Below are 20492 nucleotides of genomic sequence, written 5' to 3' on the forward strand. Positions count from 1 at the left end.
CAGCTCTCTCCCAAGTGTGTTCTCCTATACTATCCCTTCAGAAGAACTTATTCATGGCCAAATAGACTACTAGATAATAGATTATATAATATATGTGCCCGAGGCAATGAAAAGACAAATTCAAGCATCCAGAGATCCCAATGGATCTATTTGTAATCACAGCTTATACATATTTTATAGAGCAAATAACAAATACCCCTATATAAGAGTGTAAGTTAATGTAATGAGGGCTACCCCACTCTCAAAAATTGGATAGTCCTCAGAAGAATCAATAGAATATTTCTCTACTCTCTCTCCCCCTCTCTCTTCTCTACAGCTCACAGTATTTTTCTCTCCTTTGTTGGTCCTACGCTTGAGGTGTGATTCCACATACGAAATGGGATTCAACAACTCAAAAAACATGCAAATGCACCGCACAAGTGCCTTAAAATTAGTGCTTTCTGCCAAAAAAAAAAAAATTAACATCAAACAAGAAATTTTTCTCATATGCTCAAGAAAGCATGCTATATTACAGAATACTATGTGAATTGAAAATTAAAGTGAATTTAAGAGAATGTTTGGTTTGTTGAAAAGAAATACAATGTAAGAAAAAATTCAATGTAAAAAAAAAGTATATTATACTATGAATATTTTGGAGTTATTTGGTTCAGCAAAAAAAAATGCCGAACTTTACATTTTAATGTTTGGTTTTAAAGAAAATAAATGTGTAAAATAAAGGCAGCGGCGGCAAGCAAAGATGGCTAGCGGCAGACAAAAATGGCAGCAATGGCGACAGGAAGGCAACTCTAGTAAGTGACAAAAAAAGGGCACGGGGCAGCAAATAGCAAGTGGTCAACGGGGACAGGAGGCGAGCAAATGAAATGGGTGGCGGCCTCACTTTGGAGTGTACTTCAAATTTGCCTAAATACAATTAATTTATAACACAGTAGAAATGAACTAGACACTGCATATGAAATGCATTTCTATTTTATATTGCATTCCTTTTTTCTCAAACCAAACACTCAAATATTCAAAACCCCTGCATTCGGAATGCAATACCATTTTACTTCAAAACAGATATCCCCGAAATAAAGCCCACCAAGAGAAACATGCAACTATTCAAAAGTGTATAACTTGAAAATTTTGTAAACCCTCTCCTTTAATTACATCAACATGCATGTTAATTCTCGAACAAACCACCCTACCGACATAGTAGTGGGATTATAACTCCCATGTTATAAGTCTCCTCCACATTCAAATTATTGGGGTCAACAAGATTTGAGTCCTATGATAAATTTCTATGCAATAAATTTAAAGTACAACAAAAAATTACTTCAAATGCATACACTCAACTAATTTAACATGTTTTGCAGTATCATGTACTAGAATCAGATGCCCCTTAGTGAATCTCATAAAAGTTATTTGTCTTTCATGTACATATGGTCTTCAAAGCCATTAACTAAATTTCATTTTCAAAATACAAACTCTCAATACCATGCTTATAAAATAAGACAACTAGTTCCAATCTATTAAATTAGATCCACCACATACAGGGTAGAGACAATAAGGTCAGTAACACAATGAATATTTAAATGAACAAAATTCAAGAACTCAAATCATTTATAAGCAAAGAAATAGAGTCAACATAAGTTCCAAATAACAAGATAAAATACTCAAATACCCTTATGATGGCCACATTGCAAAAAATTTCAACAGGAGAGGATACTATGATCAAAATTCCTGAAACTCCGATGTGAATTATTTAAGAACAAAATGCCAATACAACATAAAAATTAAAAAAATTGTAAAGTTTATCGCTCCTAAAATTAAAAGCAATAATGCATCCATCTATCAAGGGTGACAAATTTAAGTTTAACTTAAACTCGTAATGGTTAATGTCATATCAAGAGTACCTCTGCAATCACTCTCAAAACTCTCATGTCAATAAGAATGTGACACGTGGCATTTGAATATGTGATTTGGCCACAAAATTGCACTATTAAAAACAAGCTTATGATAAAGGATATCTGATCAAATAATTCACCATAAAATGATGATTAAATTATGATCACAACTAGGGCCTACAAATTCTCCACTAGCCCAAATCCAATGAATGATGAAAAATAAATTGCCCTTAATAAAACACAAAACCATATGTTAACTAAAATTCACTAAAAATTTTCCTCTTAGACAAACATCCAAAGCCTCCTTTGACCAGAAACTAAAGTAAATGATAAACCAAAATGCTTAAATCAAAGGATATTAATCAAGTTCATCATCATTCCCCTATTTTAAGCTAATAAAAACAAATTTCTTCAACATAACCCAAAGTTGATGTTGATATACATGGAGCACTTGACAGCTAACAACTAATCTTAATCGAAACCCTCTCATCACCAAAAGGAATAATTATCCATAGAGGATTGCGTCTGTAAGAACCTATAACAAAATCTTAACATCCTCACAATAAATACTACCTTTGTCTAAAATATAATCAATCAGATAAAAATTTGACCAATAAATCATGAAATTAGATGCCCACAAACAAAACAATTGTTATTAAATTATAGATTGCATTAATCCATCAACACTTACGAAGCCTCATCCAAACAAAACAGGGAATCAAGTGTGAACTACTTATAACACTGAAATCCAAATGTTGATGAAAAAGGTTGTTAGGAAAAACTTTTAAAAAAATCAACTTAAAACCTCGGAAGTATATATCATGCAAATGAGCAAAAACAATAGTGGAATATTGGAAAACCTTACTTAAAAAAATGAATAATTATAATTTGAAAAATAAACATAAACTTGGATGCATTAGCAAGGATGAAGTGAAAATAAATCAATGCTAATAGATGAGCAAGCAGTTTGATGAATCATGAAGCCAGTAAGCAGTTCTTCACCTCATGAATGCCCTGACAATAGAAACTGGAAACAATATCTGGTATCATAACATCCACAGTTCCAGTGGCATCAACAAGCTGCAGCTTCCCTGAAGAGGTGCTCTGAACATTAAAAAAAATTGAAACTGTGAAATATTTAGATTACCGCAATGCTGGCTCTTCAGAGTAAAGATCAGCATAATTAAAGTAAAATAACAAAACGTTTTCCGCCACACTGCTCAACAGAAACCAACACCAAGAGAAAAACATTTCCATATTCTCAATGACCCACACCCAAAACCAATAAGCAATGACGACCAATAACAAAGCAAAGAAATCAATCCATGAAACAATTAAATCATTTCTACTCTAGGTTTAAAATCTATTTGCAAAATCCAAGATTAAAAAAAAAACAAAGGTTTATTCCTACATGATGCTTCCTAGCTAAACACGTGAGCTTCTCAGAGTCCAAAACATATAAAATGTCAAATGCATTCATGCACCTTAACCAACAAACTGTACACCAATTTCATAGAATCTGACCTAATTCTATATTTCCAGAATACATCTAAGATATGTTTCAAATTTCTTAAAATGTCAATACACTTTTACACCTTAACAATTATCAACTTAGCTTCAATTATCGACTGATTAAGCAATCCATCAAAAATAATTAATACTCTATTAATACAAATGATCAAGTGTTAATTATGATAAAAAAATAAGATTTGCATTATTGGTCATTGTAAAGGAAATCAAACAATTCACCATGTCCATTCTCAATAGTCAAACCAACAAAAAAGTAAAAAACATATTATAGGCTAACCTTGATACTGCCCATCAAAATGCAGCCAAGAATATCACTAGATATAATTCTTCTAATTATAGGAGATGAAGGTCGTACTTTGCAGGGCACATTGTCACTTATTCCAAGTTTTCCATCATGACACTGAATTTCCTTTACTATTGATGCCCACATTATTTCACACTTGCTGATAAAATTAGACATCGGTACTACCTGGCACAAAAATTTACTTTAAATGAGCAGCTTCCCGCAGCCATGAAACACTAAAACAGCCAGACAGACAACAAATTGATTAATAACAGACTTCACCATCTTAAGGGGTGGTACGTTCTTTGCATACTTGGCAGTAGACTGCTCATGTTGACAAAATTCCATAAAAATCCCATGCTGACACAAAAAAAAGTAACATTATTACAAAATATACCCGTTAAAGTTTCAGAAAAAAATTCAGAAAATGGAATCAATCATATTAAAGTTAGAAACAAAACATACATAACTTATTACATAGAAAACAGTTCCCAAAAAACAAATCATCCCATCAGGTTTAACACAAAATATACACATACACAATCCACTCATTCTACATCTCGTAGGTTAGATGTCACTTAAGAAATCAACTTTTTGAATGAAAGTAGAAAAAAAAAGGAAGATTTACTTGCAAACCACTCAATTCCTATATATTTACATATCTAACACATAAATTTCAATTTTTACATATATGCCAGTTTACCAATGCATGAAAGGTGTATTTCACTTTTTAAAAGTTAAAATAGTGATATTTCTAATGTGATATAAAAAAGTAAAAAAGTAAATTTTAGGTGTTAGATATGTAAATACATAGGAATTTGGGGGTATGCATGCAAACACCCTCCCAAAAAATAAAAGTGAGCACAATTACATACACAACACCCAAAACATTGCTATCTACAAATCTAGCACCCTCTTTCATCCATTTTTCAAATACTCACTCAACTCACTCAAATATTCAAATACTCACTCAAATATCAAAATTCATGATAAAACCCAACCCATATTTTTCATTTTTATCAAAATTCGCAATGGATTGATCATTGGACGTGTAAATACATCAGTTTTATAGTTCAAAAATATCACTTGGATGCTATATTTTGTAAATAGCAACATTTCAGATGTTATTATGTATGTTGTTATCCCAAAAAAAAAAAATACCGCATAGTTTTCAGGTTACTCACTTGAGGTTGAAGGAAATGTGAATGCAAAGATGCATGTGCATAAACCTGAACCATTCCTTCCTTCTGAAGGCAACTAAAAAATGCAGATAGTCAGCCAAGCTGAAATTGGAGTATTATAGCAAATCAAGTTTGATTTTTTTTTTAACACAAAAAACATCCAAATAAAAACAGCAAGGCTTTATAACTACAAAATTCTTGGTGACAACAGTGCAAAAGGCAAATTACATTTCTCGAGCCAACAATTTCTTTGTTAGTTAATAGCCTACCAAATTTTCTCCTGAAACAAGAGATCAAGAGTAGCAGCCTGCCATTCAACAATAAATGTGTGAATCATAAGATATCAATATGCATAATAACAGCAAAAGCAATAAAAATGATAAATGAAAAACAGATCTACCAAAATCTAGCTGTCGGTATAAGAGATTCCATAAACTTCCCCAGTAAGCTCTGACTCTGAGACCTAAAGTGACACCTGTCTCAAGCACACACCCCACACGCAAACGTCCACATTTACATGCGTAGCTGATCAGAACTTTAGATATATAAAAAGTAGTTTTTACCTAGTATCAGAAAGTGAAAAAGCCTTAACATCTATGGTAGTTCTGCAACAACTAACAAGCAGACTGATTTCAATCCAGGAAAATACAGGACGAAGCAATTGAAAGTTTCTGATAGAAATCTGCAAATACCCAAAAAAATACGATAGTTATAGCATTCATAGAATCATAGAGAGCAAGTGCAATTTAAATTAATATAAAGAAAATCAAGTGGCATGCTCATCTTATCAAAAACATTCCAAAATTGTAAATAATACAGTAGTTTCAACCAATCAAACTTACAATAGCACCAACCCTTAGAGCAGCTAGTGGTGCGATGTTGGGATCAGTGACCAAAAGCCAAACCTTCTCATCTAATTCAACCGCCATCCCTTGCATGTAAACTCCAGTAACAACTCCATCATAGACTGTCACATCCCCAGTCATTCTCGTTCTAACATCCTCTCCATGATACATAGCCTCCAAAGGTAATAGACCTAAAGAAACTGACGCGTCCAAAGGTGTGACGTATATGGCATACGATGTCTTCTCTCCAACAAATATTATCTTCTTCTTCAATCCTGAGACCATAATAACCTTCCCAACAAGTTTAACAAGAGCAACACGCCACCCAGAAGGCTTCAGAAAGTAAACAAACTCGGAAGCAGCAAAGCAATGGCTACTCTGCTTCCAAGAAGAATAATCAAAACGATCCATAGAAAATGAATTGAAGCAAAAACTGCACTTGCATGTGAATATCTCTGCAAGGAAACCAATAGAATCCAAACCAGACCCAGTGTTCCGACAAGGAACGGTGAACACCGGGCTAACTGATTTCAGAACACCCGCAATGCCTTTTCTACTCGACAACTCGGCCCCTTTCCGGAGATAAGTAGCAGACAAGCCATTGGGCATCGGGAGCGCTGAATAAGTGCTCCATCGGATTATTTCCAGGAGCCCCCCACTCCGGTTCTTGAAAGGAAGGAAATTCCAAGCGTGAACGTGTACTTTGCATCCGATGATCCTAAGTTCGAAATCAAGAATGGCACAGGATATGCTAGAGAAGCCGTCGCAGAATGAAAAGTACTGGTCAGAAGGATCAATGGGGAGATCCACGGTGCCGTGGAGGCTGACAGGGCATTTGAATGGAGTGAATGAAAGCTCTCGGTTTGAATAACGCTTGTTGCCGATCAGGAGACTAGTGAGATTCTCGGTCTCGGTAACATGGGGAGGTTGGGGCTTGTGTTTCTTCAAGGGAGGAGAGCAGGAGGAGGGGGAAAGTGAAGTGGCGCCGGTGAGGGGTAAAGAGAGGGAGAGGAGATCGGCTATGGTGATGATTTGCACTTCTGCCATGGAGACAGGCATCAAATGGAGACGAACGTTGCTCTTAGATTAGGGTTTGACAGTGTAATTCGAGCGCGCGAAGGCCGTGAAAGTATTTCGGCTAGATTTACGGTTTTGTTTGGTTAAATTGAATCGTGTAAACATACAGGAGTAGTAATCCCTAGGATATCTAACTCTTCAAAAAAAAAAAAAAAAAAACACCAAAGGGCCCGTCGATAGAATACCATGAGGTTACTTATTAGATTGAGTGAATATGTTCGAGTCAAAACGAGCAAGGCCAAAGCTGATCAAACCACGAGAGAATCAAAAGACAACCAAAAGATCCGAGCCCGAACCATTTGGTCTGACATGAGACAAATAGACATTTGAACCAACAACTACGACAATGCTAATTCGAGGGAATATACAGTCTCTCAGCATCTTTGATCATCTTACGAATGTTGAGAGGCCTCTAACTAGTCATAAAGGATCAACAACTAGACTATCAATTCATGTCGGTCAGGATCAACAGACCAAGTCGATCCCACCTACTAAGCTCAACCCACCGAGCTGATTTTGTCGACCCAAAGCCAATTAAGCATAGCAGGTGGAGCCAAAGAGTAGTTCAATGACAAGCTCATACATGTAAAATACCATAAATATCATTGTATGGACTTCATTAAAGCGGGGCAAAAAATGCAACATCGTCATGTTATACTCTCTATCCTATAAATAGAGATATTATTTCATGAATAAGATATAATATATTATTATTCATTCATCTCTCTGACTGTCTCTCTTCTTACGTTTTTTTTTCTTTAGTGTGATTCATGACAAATTAGGATTCAACATCCTAAAAGACTTTGTGAGTGTGAATAGTGTCATAAACAAGAAGAGAGGCATCCCAAGGAGAAAAACCCCAAAATCAGAGACACTGATAATATTGAGTGTATCTGAGAGTTCGTTGCTCAACAAATTCAAGAATCGGAGAATCAAATATTTGATGTCAACCGAGACGCGTGACCCTAGGAGGGGAATAACATCTCTGAGAAAATGGGAGTGCCCAATAGTAGAAGATACCCCTGACTTTGGAAAGAGAAGATGATTCTCGATACTTCAATTGTGTTGGTCGGCATTGATTGTTAGTCATCGATTTGGGCGTATTAAGGAACAACGACAACCCGAGAATGCATTCTCTCAGTAAATCTATAAGGTTGAGCTCCCCAGAGAGATATCTCAGCAACTAGAGTCTTACAAAGGACAGAGCGATCTGACAGGCCACATAGCCTCGTTCGAGTATATCGTATGCTTACTAAGGATTATTGATGTTCTAAAATGTTGTCTCTTCTTGAACAAGCTAAGGGAGTCGGCCCTTCTGTGGTTCAATTGATTACTTTTTGGAGTAATCGCATCATTTGTTGATTTTGAACAAATGTTTGTAGCGCAGGTTGCCAGCTCCCAGAAGCACCAGAAAAACTCACAAGCCCTTTTGTTGATCTGTTGGGGGGACAACGTGAGATTTTTTGATAATTCATTACACGATTTCCAAAAGGAGATGTTGTAAGTGTGGGACTTGAGGCTCATGTTACCCTAGCTCAGAGGCCAAAGGAATGACCCTTTTGGTACGTGTTGGGTCCACATTGATGGAAGATATTAACTGAGTTGTTGGAGTTGGTCGACGACTACATATTGGAGGATGAGTATAACTCCAATCTCATTTTCTCCATAGTAGAGTCCTCCACGCGTCGCCCCCAGAAGATTGGGACATGATATGTGTCCCTCCACCCATGCTCAATATGAAGATGCTCAACCACCCAAGAACCACTAGGCTACCGATAGAACATAGCACCGAGGGAGTCGGGCTTGGTATTCTAACCATCGATTGACTTAATACAATGAGCATCGATTGCCTAACCATGAAGTACTCAAATCAACTTTATTGAGAGTTTTGATGGGTGAGATAGTGGAGTTTGTTTAGAACAGAGACTGTTTCAAGAGAGCACCACTGATGAAGATCAGAGCTTATCTTCAAGATTCAAAGAAGTATTGTGCCTACCATCGAGACTATAGGCATGACATGAAGGAATGTCAACACCTATGAGGCTTGATCAAAGAGTTGATAAAGCTGGGAATCTGAAGGAGTTTGTAGCACTAGGATCAACGACCTAGTGACATAGAAAGGTTCTAGTGGAGGAGATATTAGACGAGCCAATCTGAACCCTTGCAATCCACATCACTAACATAGTTTTTTTCCAACTTTAGGGTTGATGGAGAAACAACCTACCATGCCAATATGAAGAGGCTTCGGTCAGGAGAACCACATGCAGCCACCCTTATGTCCAAACAAAGTTCACATCTTCCAATTGCTTTCATTAACAAAGATTTGTCCATGTTGTGAAATATGTACTTCCTGGCATAGAAATGAAACGCAAAGAACACAAACAACCATAGATCGTTTACGTGGTTCAATCCAACTGGATCTACGTCCACAGGAGGGAATCAATCAAATAGTTCACTAAGACAAAATAAATGGAGAATACATAGCTTATACATAGAGATGAGCCTTCATCTTCCTTCTATGGTCTCCCTCTCAAGCGACACTTTAATACAATGCCTCAAGATACTCTCCTCCTATCTAGCTCTCTAGCTATTCTCTCATCCTTTGTGGTAGCTTAAGATCTCTTCTCTTGCTCTTTTAAGCCTCACACCCTCTCTATTTATAGAAGCAAGAGAGTGGTAGGTGGGAGGTAGGTGAGCGGTACCACATTACAAAAGTGCCCTCTTACCTTTGTTAAATAATTGGGGGTCAAAATAACAGTCCACCAAGAGTAACCCTTAAAATGATGCTAGCATCGTCACCAAGCTAATCAACAACTATCAGATCAATAGCATTCTCGTCGACATTAACAGCTTTGTGAACATCCCGTTCAAGTTAGTGTTCGATAAAATAGGTCTTGGCAATGACCGACTAACAGTTATGGTCGGCATAATCAATGGATTTTCTGGTGAGTGGAAGTGTTGGGAACCATCACTACCGATCACTTATGGATAAAAAAGACAAACAGTTCACCAACATGATAAACTTTCTAGTGGCTGACTTGCTACCCATTTACAACACTATATTGAATCTTCTCTTGCTTAAATCTTTAAAGTTTGTCACTTCTAACCATGCGGTTGTAAAATCTCCGAGTGATGGGGATGTAATCACAATTTGTAACAATCTTGAGTAGTCTTGCACCTATTATCTCTAACTGGTAAGAATCATCTAATACGAACCTTTTAAGCTTGACAACCTGCGGGAATGGGGTCTTGAGACCAATGAGACCACCCATTGGATCCCATTGACCGAAGGTGACATTGATAATTTTTTTTACAAAGGTTTTTGATGCAGAATAGAAGAAGGTGCTTGAAATCACTGAGACATTTTGCATGCTATGTGCCACAACTTGAATGTCAATCCAGTGACATGATGAATGAAGCACAAAACGAAAACACCTGTTATCACGTTGGGTGATTTGATCCGGTTGGAGGTCTAGAAGTTGTTGAAGGCCGACTACATCTAAGAAGTCTGGTATCTGATTTGGGTTTCACATGTCATTATGGTGCATAAGTAAAATGACAAAAAGAAAATGTGCACGAACTTCACTAATTTGAACATCACATGCATGGAGGGCAGCCACCCACTGTCACCGATTGATGTGTCGTGGACATGGTGGTCGAACATTATGTAATGAGATTCATTGATGCTTTCTCTGGATATCACTAAATCAATATGCATTCGACATATGCTGAGAAAATTGCATTCATCATTAATAGGGTCATAAATGAACCAATGGACTCGACGAACAACTAGAACTTGACTCAGTTAAGACTCGATCATGTTCGTACAAATTAGTAAACAAACACTCCCAGACAATTTCTAGATGCTTGGAGCTTAAATGAACTAAACATTAACATAATCAAACTTGTTCATTTATGTTCAACGACAAAATCACTATTGTTCACAAAGTAACTTGTTAAATGCTCCATATTATGCTCGATGCTAACTTGTACATATATATAAGTTATTTAATTATAGATTTAATAGTAATATATTATTGTATCCATAATATTTTAAAAATAATTATAAACTATATATTTATTTTATTAATATATAATTATTAATTCAATATTTATATATGAAAGTTTGGGTGTTAGAAGTGAAAATACATAAAATTTATGAGGTATGTATGAAATGCCCCATAAAATTAACTATAAACTCCCGCAAGCCTCACTTTTCCTCTTCTGAAAAGTGAAAACAAATAGTTTTCTGTCTTCTGATTTCACCCGAAGCATTCAAAACTTTGAGTTACTAAGGTGTTTAAGCATCAAAGACAACGACGAGATCGAGAGGTGCAAGAATCTCTGAAACTTTAGTCTCTCGTATATCTCCCCTTTTCACTTTGATGGTAAGTCATATCCAATTAATAATTGTTGTTGAGAATGTACATTGTAATCATTGTAAGTTATATATGACTAAGAAAAAGGATAACGCAGCCACTCAATATAATTTATATCTACAAAATTGTCAAAAAAGGTAGGGAAAATGACACGCATATTGATACGTAAAAATCAATATTTACATTTAAATGTGAGGTTTGGTGCAAACTTGGAAGCATGATCAAGCTAAATACGAGATAACATCACATATATAATGTTTTATGAGTTACAATTCAATTTTACAAAGTTTATAATCGATTAATTAATGGTGTGATCTAATTTGTAAAATTATTTATGGAACTTTTATGTAAAATCTGGACGCTCGTTTGAATTTTTAGCTCATTTAAATATTTGTTCACTTGTCATAAATAAATCAAGCACAAATCAAGTCCAAACATTGAAAATTCTAAATTAAAAAACATTGAACAATAAATGAAAGCTCAACACAAGCTCAAATCAAACAACAACAACTTATAATTATATTAAGCCAAGTCTGAAATATGATATAGTTGGCTCGACTTTGCTCAATTACAACCCTAATCATTAGTGTGGGAGTGGATTATTATAATGTAATGCCTTTTGTTTTTAAGGATGTTGGCGTTACTTACCAGCTAGTGATGGATATAATCTTTTTAAAAGAAAAGAGAAAAAAAGTTGAGGTGTATACGGATGTTGTCCTGGTCAAAAGTAAAACGCCAAAGAAACATGAGAAACAACTGACAATGATGCCAAGAGCATATGATCCGTCAAAAGCATAAGAAACACCCGATATCGACAAGCTCTGCGAGGGGTGCAGAACTCTAAGATTCCCCTTCGGGGCGACCAACTTTAAGACTCCCCTCCGAGTCGAACATCGTTAAAACTCCCCTCTGAGGAGAACAATTTGAAGACTAACGTCTGAGGAGAGCAACTTTAAACTCCTTTCCGGGGTGAGTAACTTTAAGACTCCCCTTCGGGGCAATAACTTCAAGGCTCTCCTCAAGGGCGAACAACTTCAAGATTCCCTTACGAGGCAAGCAACTTTAAGGCTCCCCTCCAAGGGGAGCAAGTTGAAGACTCCCCTCCGGAACGATCAACTTTAAGACTTTCTTCAGGGGCGAGCAACTTTAAGACTCCCCTTCGGGATGAACAACTCCTCCAACTTTTCCTCCAACGATCAGCTTCTCCTCTAAACGCCAAAACTCGACAATTTCCCCCCGACAGGAAAAACTCTAGAATGACAAACTTATCAGATGACGATGAAAATACCAAAACCAAACGCGAAAAGCGTCCAACAAGAGTTATCATAAATAAATTGTGTTCGAGATTTATTTTATTTATAAATTTTCTTGTCTTTATTCCAGTTGTTGCTATCAATGAATGAGAAAATTAGAGAGCTTATTATATGTACTTGAAAATGGCCTGCATGAATCGCGATGCAATGACGATATAAGTTCAAGGACTATAATGCCTTCGCTCTCTCTTCAATAAATATGAGGGATTCATGATGTAAAAGGGACCTTTAGGCTCCCCCTCTTTGTAACTCATTTCTTCAATAGAATAAAATGGGCCAGAGAGCCCAAAAACACCACATTTTCCCCCGCCGAGGGAAGCCTCTTTTCTTCTTTCCCTCTTTCACTCTCTTTTCCTCAGCTCAACACTATATTTCTTAGACACAGTCTATCAGACATATTTGAATTCAAGACTATAAATTTGAGAAATAATAAAAACAAATCCATCATTTGTTTTGTCAAGTTTGTTGTTGTGGACCTTCAGAATTATTTATGTGAGATTAGTGGTTTATCATTGAAATCTATACCTTGGTGCTATTTAGGTTTATCAATTAATTCTTTTAAATTCCAGGCTTCTAAATGCTATAAGTTGATAGATAAATTACAACTTCGGTTTGCTTGTTGGAAGTTTCATTTTTTATCTTTAGCGGGTGAATTTCAATAATTGAAACATACTAGTTGGAGTTGTATTTATTGTTGGTTTTGTACAATTAATATTCCTAAAGATTTGAGAAAAATGATTTGTTCTTTATGTAATAATTTTTTTTCATAATTTTTTAAACAATAATTCCTCTTCTAAGTTTCATACTATTTGTTGGCTTAATACTTCTAAGCATAAGATATATGTTAGTCATGGTTTGTATAAACTTGACACGGTTAATCCTATGCGCAAATATAAAATTATTTGTAGACTTTTTAATCTTCCTTCTCTTTGTGCTACTTGGTGTTTTAATCATTATGACTCTATATTGATTAAACATAGAACTAATTCTTCATCTTTTTGGAATATTCTGGTTAAAGTGGCTTCTAGAATTACATATGGTTTACATTTTCAAATTACTTCTCAAAGTTCTCATTTTTTTTTACCCTTGGCTAAATGATTTTTCTCTTTTTGAGAAGTTTGGTAATGAGGTTTTTAATTGGTTTAATATTCCTACTTTTGTTAAAGTAGGTGATGTTATTCTTAATGATAACTAGAATTTATTTTCCTCTTACGTTATTCCGAAAGCTTGTACAAGATCTATTAAGGAGATTCCTTTGATATTTAGTTTTATTAATCATCTTTGGAAGATTCATGATAAGTATGATGGTAAATTCAATTATGATCTAATATTTGATAATTGTTCTTTAGTTAATTGGTACATGTATGTTTCGTTTCAATGTTACTCCATTAGATTTGTTATCCTCGCTTTGATAATTCTACTTTATGGTATGAAAACTAGTGATGTATTGTCTGCTATAGGCATTAATATAAATCAGTTTTATGTTTTATGCTTCAATCATAACGAATCTTACAATAATTTATTTTTTGAATGTAACTTTGCTCATTCTTTATTAAAGAAATGTATTCCTTATGAGAAATTGTCTTTTGAGTGGAAATATGTTTCATATTCTCTCTTAAGTGGATTTTATTTAATCTATTATTATTCAAAGATTTCAGTTGCTAACAGTCTGTGTTACTTCTTATAACATTTTGTAGGAGATGAATGATAGAATTTTTAATAATTCCTACTCTTCGATGGATGCCTTGGTTTCAAAATTCATGAGATGATTAAATGGGAGAGTAGAAGATAGAAGCTTAAAGACAATATTCTTGTTTTTTATGAAAGATCTCTATAAACTTTGGTACTTCTCCAATTTTTCGGTTTCAGTTTTGTTTTTTTCTTTTTTTTTGATTTTTTTTTTGGGTTTTGTTTCATGTTGTATTGTTTTATTAATTTTTTTTTGTTAGTTTCTCTTTCATGGTATTTATTTTTATGTGGAGTTTTTTTCTTTTCTTTTGGATCTATTTTTTTCTTGGTTGGTGTTTGTTTTAGAGCTTCTTTGGATATTTTAATGATATTTTATTGATATTTCATATATTACATCAGTTACTCCTGTGTGGTTATTTTTGATAATAACTATGATGTACCCAAACCTTGCTATGAGACTTTGTCATCTTTAGAGATTTTATCTAGGTGTACTCACTTACTTTTACCTGGTTTCATTAAATTTGAACGAAAATTTTCAACCATTGAATGAAAATTTTAATTGGTTGTGGAGGTTTATTTGGGGTTATTTCATATATGCTGTCTGGTTTAAGTATCCTTATTTATTTTTTTACTGGAATACTATTTATTTATTTTTTTGTTAGAGTTTCTATGTATTTGGTTAGCTTTGGTTGAACTATAATTTTCTCATTCTATTATTGTCTTTCGGTTATCCTTTATGCAACCATTGTGTTTTTTTTTTATAATTGGATGATATTCATATGTCCGTTTATCTGCTCTCATTTTGGTTGATGATTGCTGCTTTGCTAGTTTCGGTTGCCTTGTTAGTTTTTAATTTCCTTACATTTATGCCAGTAGATTTTTGACTATTTTTATGTTTTTGTTCCTTGTAGTGTTTTTGTTGTTGTTCATTGTATCATTCTTTATTATGTTGCTGTGGATATTGTTTGTGGATTATTATGGCAGTTTTTGGTTCATTAAATTTGGATGAGTTTTTTTTTTCAATTGTTTAATGAATGCTTACCTTTTTTGATTAGTCTCTTTTGCATTGGCTTCAATTTTTCTTTCTTTTCTACTCTTTTTCTTCCTTCATAGAGGTTCTGTGATTGTCTGATTTTTATTTTGCCTCTCGAGCTTGTGTCACTTTGGTTTCTGATCCTAATGGTGCAAGTTCTAGTAGTGTTAATTGTTGTCGGTTCTTATACTTTTTGCTCTTCTTCAATTGTTGAAATATGTTATTGCTTTTCTAGTGTATCATGTGATTTTTTAGTTTTTTATGTTGTTTTGCTGATTGTTGCTGATCCTAGTGGAATTGTTCTTGGGGCCTTCCATGTTGGTGTTTGAAGAGTCCTGAGTCCTGTGCAGTTGGTAGATTCTTCTTGCTAATGGTACTTCACAGTTTGTTGCTGATCCAAGTGAGGCTTTTGTTGATGTTCCTAGTGCAGTTGTGGTTTTTGTTAGATATCTTTTGCTGCTGGTAGAGTCTTATTGTTGCTGGGAGAGTTTTATTGCAATTTGTGCTGTTGTGTTATTATTGTGTTCTTGTTGGCAGTTGTTTTATTTTTTGTGATTGTATTTTGTAGGTTAGTTTTTTTTTTTGTTCTGTTTTTGTCTTTGTTTGTATCAGTTGTAGCTTTTTTTTTAAATAAAAATGAGCATGACTCACATTTTCTCAAAAAAATGAAATCAATAAATGTGAATAGTATGTAAAGCTCTCTTTAATTTGTTAGTTAAGACAACATACATCAAATTTATTAAGAAAATAAAATTAATTAAATTTAAGTCATATTTGATAAAAATTTACTAAGAGCTGGGTATTACAAGGCCACTACGAAGAACTATCAAAGATTTTATGTGATGCACAATTTAGTGATATAATTTAATTATAACTTATTAGAAAAATATTTAAATATTTTCTAATTTTTGTCATCATCATTTTAATTTTCGGAGTTCATAAAAATTCTTTTTTTTTTTCACATATTCTGTAATATGAGTTGAATAGTTTTCCAGATAAAAAAAAAAAAAAATCAGTTCCCAGAAAATAATTAATTTTATGATTTCTATAAATTCTAGGATGTTTATCCTCTCCTTCTCTCTCTACATTTATAGTGATAAAGATCATTTCTACTTTTTAACGAGATATCAATCTGGCTTTTAAACGAAGGATCAGGGACTCATGGGGCCAGTGGGAGGAAGAAGATAACTTTCTCCATCGCATTTCTTCGAGGGGCTTTCCGGGAAGAAAAGTGTTCTGAGTTTACCGCCGTTCTCTATCGGGTAGACCATGTAGATGATAGTCTAATAGCTGGATCATTGCTAGACTTACTGCGCAGTCGATACTTTTCTTTTCTGTACCGAGGGAGTAGCTAAGAGCTAGGGTTTTCTGTGATTTGGGTTCCGCAACTATTTTCTCTCTTCGGATTTTTTCAACCTCCAGTTATCGTTTTAAATGTTCTTCTAGAATTGGGTCGCTGCGATTTTTTATGCCAGTAGCCCCAATCCTTCTTCCAGGGAAGACAACTGAAGGAGAGAGATAAAGCAAACAAAAGTGCTTTTCGTTCTTTTTCTCTGTTCTTGTTGGATTTAAAGAAATTTTTTTTTTTTTAATTTGTGTTTTTTAACCGATGTTCTTTCTCTGATGATAGCATCTGCTTGCGCTCGATCGAACCCCTCTCAATATCTATCCATTCATTGCATCAATTCTTTGTAGGCCATATTTTCACCTTATATTTTTGTATTAATTCACGAAAGCCTGTTGAGCTTTCGTTATCTTATACGAATAGAAGACTTTTGTGTATGGCGTTGGCCTTTACCAGTCTTTCATGTTGGCTGCGTGGGGCAAAAAAACATGAAAGCTGCAGCTCAGCTCTGCAGTCTTCTTCTGATCTTCCATCTGTGTTCCGGGAGTCCGATTCTGTGAAGTTTTTGTACATGAGTGGGACTACCAGAATGAGGTCGTCCTCAAGGAGAGTGAAGAGGAAGTGGCAGAGCAGGGAAGAAAGGAGATTACGGATTGATAGGGAATATGATATGGTAATTGTGCCGTCTGATGGAGGTTGTTTGTCTGGATCTGAGTCTGATGATTCAGATTGGTCGATTGGGTGGATGGAACCTCATGCTTCTGATTTTCAGAGCAATAACAGTGATGGAGAAAGCAGTTTTGCTGTTCTTGTTCCCTGCTATAACCATGGCCGATGTGAGAAGATCGGTAATCTCAAGAGTTATGTATTGGGAACTGACCGAGCTGCCAATCAACAAAATGCGTTTTCTTCTGGTGAGTGTTATTTAGTATTTGATGTTCCTTTTGCAGATTCCAAATCAGTTCTTGAGGTTTTATATTAATTTTTTTCTAAAATTGTTTTTTTGTAAAAAAAAAGAAATTGGATTAACATCTTCTGGTGCATACTTGAATAATAGCGATCGAGTAGCATGCAAATTGAAGGTGCTGTTGATGCTGCTTGTTGGAACCTCGTGCATTTTGTGTAATTTTGTAAATGCTGTTATTTGAAACTCATTGATAAGTTTAAAAAAAACTGTTTTTTGGATTTGAAGGAGCAAATTTTAAACTTTGGACCAAGTGGATCTCAAGTTAAAATATTTAGAAAGAAAAGATTTGTGTAAATTAAATCAAAACTAGAAAAAGTAATACGATTAAAAGATTTCATAAAATTTTATGGTTTTTATTAACATACTTAAAACATTGGCGGTATCAATTATTTATAAAATATTTGAATTACTTGAATGAAGGTTTTTTTTCCTTATTCTTTTGGTTAAGAGCTTGAATATTGATAATTTATTTTTATTTCCTTACCCTACTTTATCTAGCGATGTGTATAAAGCGTTAAGAAGATTGTTATGATGATGAATACTTTATCTAGCGATGTGAATATTTTCATTCCTGGCTTTTTTGGTGCATTGTTAGCAGGAGCTCCTTGGCTAATTTTCAGGTCTTACTCCATAGAGATCATTTCTTACATGCTTTTGATTATTTGGAAATTAGATGCAACTTTTGCCTAATTCCTGCCTGCATATGATTGATATAAATTGATTTGACTATCGTTGCAGTGAAGAAAAGAGAGAAGAAAAGAGAAGTTAGATGTTAAATGAACTTAGCTAGTATACACCACACAAAACACTCTTCTCCTGCATTTTTTGCTACAAACTATCAGGTCATTACGAGTTTTTTCGTCGAGAAATTTTTATTCATGCCACACACATAACATTGACATTTTTTATGTGATGATAAAGTTTTGAGTGTCATAAACCTAAATGTAAAAATTTAGGCATTGGATATTTATGTACATATATATACATACCTCTTTTTCTTTTCAATATTACTGCATCTATTAATTCATAACTGCACCTTTCTTGTGCAGAGAACGGTGAATACATTGAAAGGTGGCTTTCTACTCTTCAAAACTTTTGAAGTACGCAATCAGGGCTTAGCCTCTAACTTGTTTTAAAAGCTCAGTGTATTAATTTATGTGGCAGGAATAGATGGGAGAGAAATGGTTTTGCTTGATGAATGAGCATCTCTAATTATCCAGTGATTCAAAACAAAACAAAACATTTGCTGCAAGTTATTGAACCCATAGGAGTGAAGAAAGCAACAATTTATGAACTGTTGTACCTTTTATTTAAGTAAAGAAATTATTGAAAGATCATTACTTTCAATTATTCCCCCTCCTTTTATTTCTATGGTTGATCTTTGACACTTGTACTTAATCTTTTTTAATCAGGTTCTTGTGTGTAAGTCAGAATAAGTTTTAGTTTGCAAGCCTAGTTAGCACATATTTTTGTTACAAATGTTTCATTTTTATTCCTTTGAAAGATCAGGCTCGTCCACCAGTTCATGGTAGTAATTAAAGGGGCATTCACATATGTACCATCAACTTGCCATGTATTTGCATATATAATACCTAAATTTCATATTTTACATTTCTATCTCCTATATCTTTCTTATCACCTTAAAAATGCTACCTTTTTTATTTCTAATAATTGCAATATTTGTGGAATTCATGCACTTATCCCTTTAAGTATGTATGTTTTTGAAGTGGCGACGATTCCATTCTTCCCGATGATAATTGGAAACGTTGTATTTTTTGATTATTATATTTAATAAAGTGTAAATGTCGTCTTTAATGCGATCAGAAAGGGCCTGCCAGAGCGTTTACTGCAATGGTGATGTTTTACTTGAAAGGGCAGTTGTCATTATTATAGTTCCGTCCTCTTTGAGATTTTTTGCCTTGTGTTGAATTTTTCTCAGTCATTGGTGTGGCTTGAAGGCACTTTTTAAATATTAAATCAGTCTAATCCTTGAAATTTAAATTTTAAAGCACAAAAGAGTAGCAAGAGATATTGAAAAAAAAAAAAAAACTAAAACGAAGGGATATTACTTCATTGATTGTTTAGAAATTTTGGATGAATATAAATGAGGGGGAGAGATCTCTATTTATAATTTTCTCCTAAGTTTTTAGAATTTATTAGAGTATATTAGAAATGACTTATACATACATAGGTCTTTATATATATGTTTATATATATATGATACTAGACTATCCTCGAGTTCGATTTGAAGTTTTTTTCCTTCCAACATTTTTTATAATGTGATGGAACTTTTTATAGTCACTTGAATTATTCTCTCTCTAAAGTTTATTAGATTATTCTTTCTTGTGGCAAAATTGATGTGGCTCATATTTTCTTGACACTCCATCTAAGTTCGTAATGCCTTTATTGCGCCTTTTACCTGATACTATTGGTTCTTTCTATTTTCACGTGTTTTTATGTCTCATTTTTTTGTCTGCCCATTTATGCATTCTTCTTGCAGCCTTATGTAACGTGGCTCGAGCTAACTACCTTTATTTGTTCAAGAATTTTACAAACTTGAAGATTGTTGGGCTTTTTTTTTTTCATACTTGGTTGTATGGGAGAGGGTTGCCATGCAACAAGTTATCATGCCTAGCGGCTTAGTCCCTGGCTCCAACCTATTTAGATGGTTCATCTTCTTTCTTGGTGATATCTCCTTTGGTAACTTGCTTTTATACTCATTGATTACCGTTGCTACCTCTCTCGACATATCTTCTTGGGTTTTTGTTTCTTCATTATGAAGAATAGTTAAATAGCTTCTCTCTTCTTGTGGGATGCCCTTCGTGAATTGGATGACTGATCACATCCTAGCTTTTTGCTTGCTAGTCCTTATTGTTGGCGCTAAACAAGCTTGATTGCTTTCCATAATACATATGCTTATGTCGAAGGATATTGGAAATGCTCTAACTTGATCCAAGAAGTCTAGAC

The 20492-nt window shown here is 34.4% G+C and overlaps 2 protein-coding genes across 11 annotated transcripts in view; one reads left to right on the top strand and one right to left on the bottom strand.

Moving 5' to 3' along the window:
- The window catches only part of LOC110031614 (CST complex subunit CTC1), a 55800-nt gene extending 48900 nt beyond the window's left edge, over nucleotides 1-6900 (bottom strand). For 6 of the 7 annotated variants that reach the window (XM_020734908.1, XM_020734905.1, XM_020734906.1 and 3 more), the window contains exons 1-8: nucleotides 5720-6900; nucleotides 5441-5559; nucleotides 5278-5352; nucleotides 5106-5184; nucleotides 4881-4943; nucleotides 3979-4056; nucleotides 3691-3882; nucleotides 2886-2987 (exon numbers count right to left, since the gene is read on the bottom strand). In XM_020734908.1, the coding sequence (XP_020590567.1) occupies nucleotides 2886-2987; nucleotides 3691-3882; nucleotides 3979-4056; nucleotides 4881-4943; nucleotides 5106-5184; nucleotides 5278-5352; nucleotides 5441-5559; nucleotides 5720-6781 (1770 nt within the window). In that variant the 5' untranslated portion in view covers nucleotides 6782-6900. The remainder of the gene's footprint in view (nucleotides 1-2885; nucleotides 2988-3690; nucleotides 3883-3978; nucleotides 4057-4880; nucleotides 4944-5105; nucleotides 5185-5277; nucleotides 5353-5440; nucleotides 5560-5719) is intronic. The other variant, XM_020734907.1, reaches the window with a different exon arrangement.
- A 9416-nt stretch (nucleotides 6901-16316) lies between these two features.
- Nucleotides 16317-18872, top strand: LOC110031768. Of its 4 annotated transcripts, XM_020735154.1 has the most exons (4): nucleotides 16317-16746; nucleotides 16844-17472; nucleotides 18575-18596; nucleotides 18690-18872. In XM_020735154.1, exons 2-4 carry the CDS (start codon nucleotides 16995-16997, stop codon nucleotides 18718-18720), a joined length of 531 nt encoding a protein of 176 aa, XP_020590813.1. In that variant the 5' UTR covers nucleotides 16317-16746; nucleotides 16844-16994; the 3' UTR covers nucleotides 18721-18872. The 4 variants fall into 4 exon arrangements, with proteins under 4 accessions (XP_020590813.1, XP_020590814.1, XP_020590811.1 ...); XM_020735155.1 differs by having other exon boundaries at nucleotides 16317-17472; nucleotides 18575-18669; nucleotides 18707-18872; XM_020735152.1 differs by having other exon boundaries at nucleotides 16317-17472.
- Nucleotides 18873-20492: the final 1620 nt, after the last annotated feature.

The sequence above is a fragment of the Phalaenopsis equestris genome, unplaced genomic scaffold (assembly GCF_001263595.1).
Source record: "Phalaenopsis equestris unplaced genomic scaffold, ASM126359v1 Scaffold000840, whole genome shotgun sequence".
In the NCBI taxonomy this organism is placed as follows: Eukaryota; Viridiplantae; Streptophyta; class Magnoliopsida; order Asparagales; family Orchidaceae; genus Phalaenopsis; species Phalaenopsis equestris.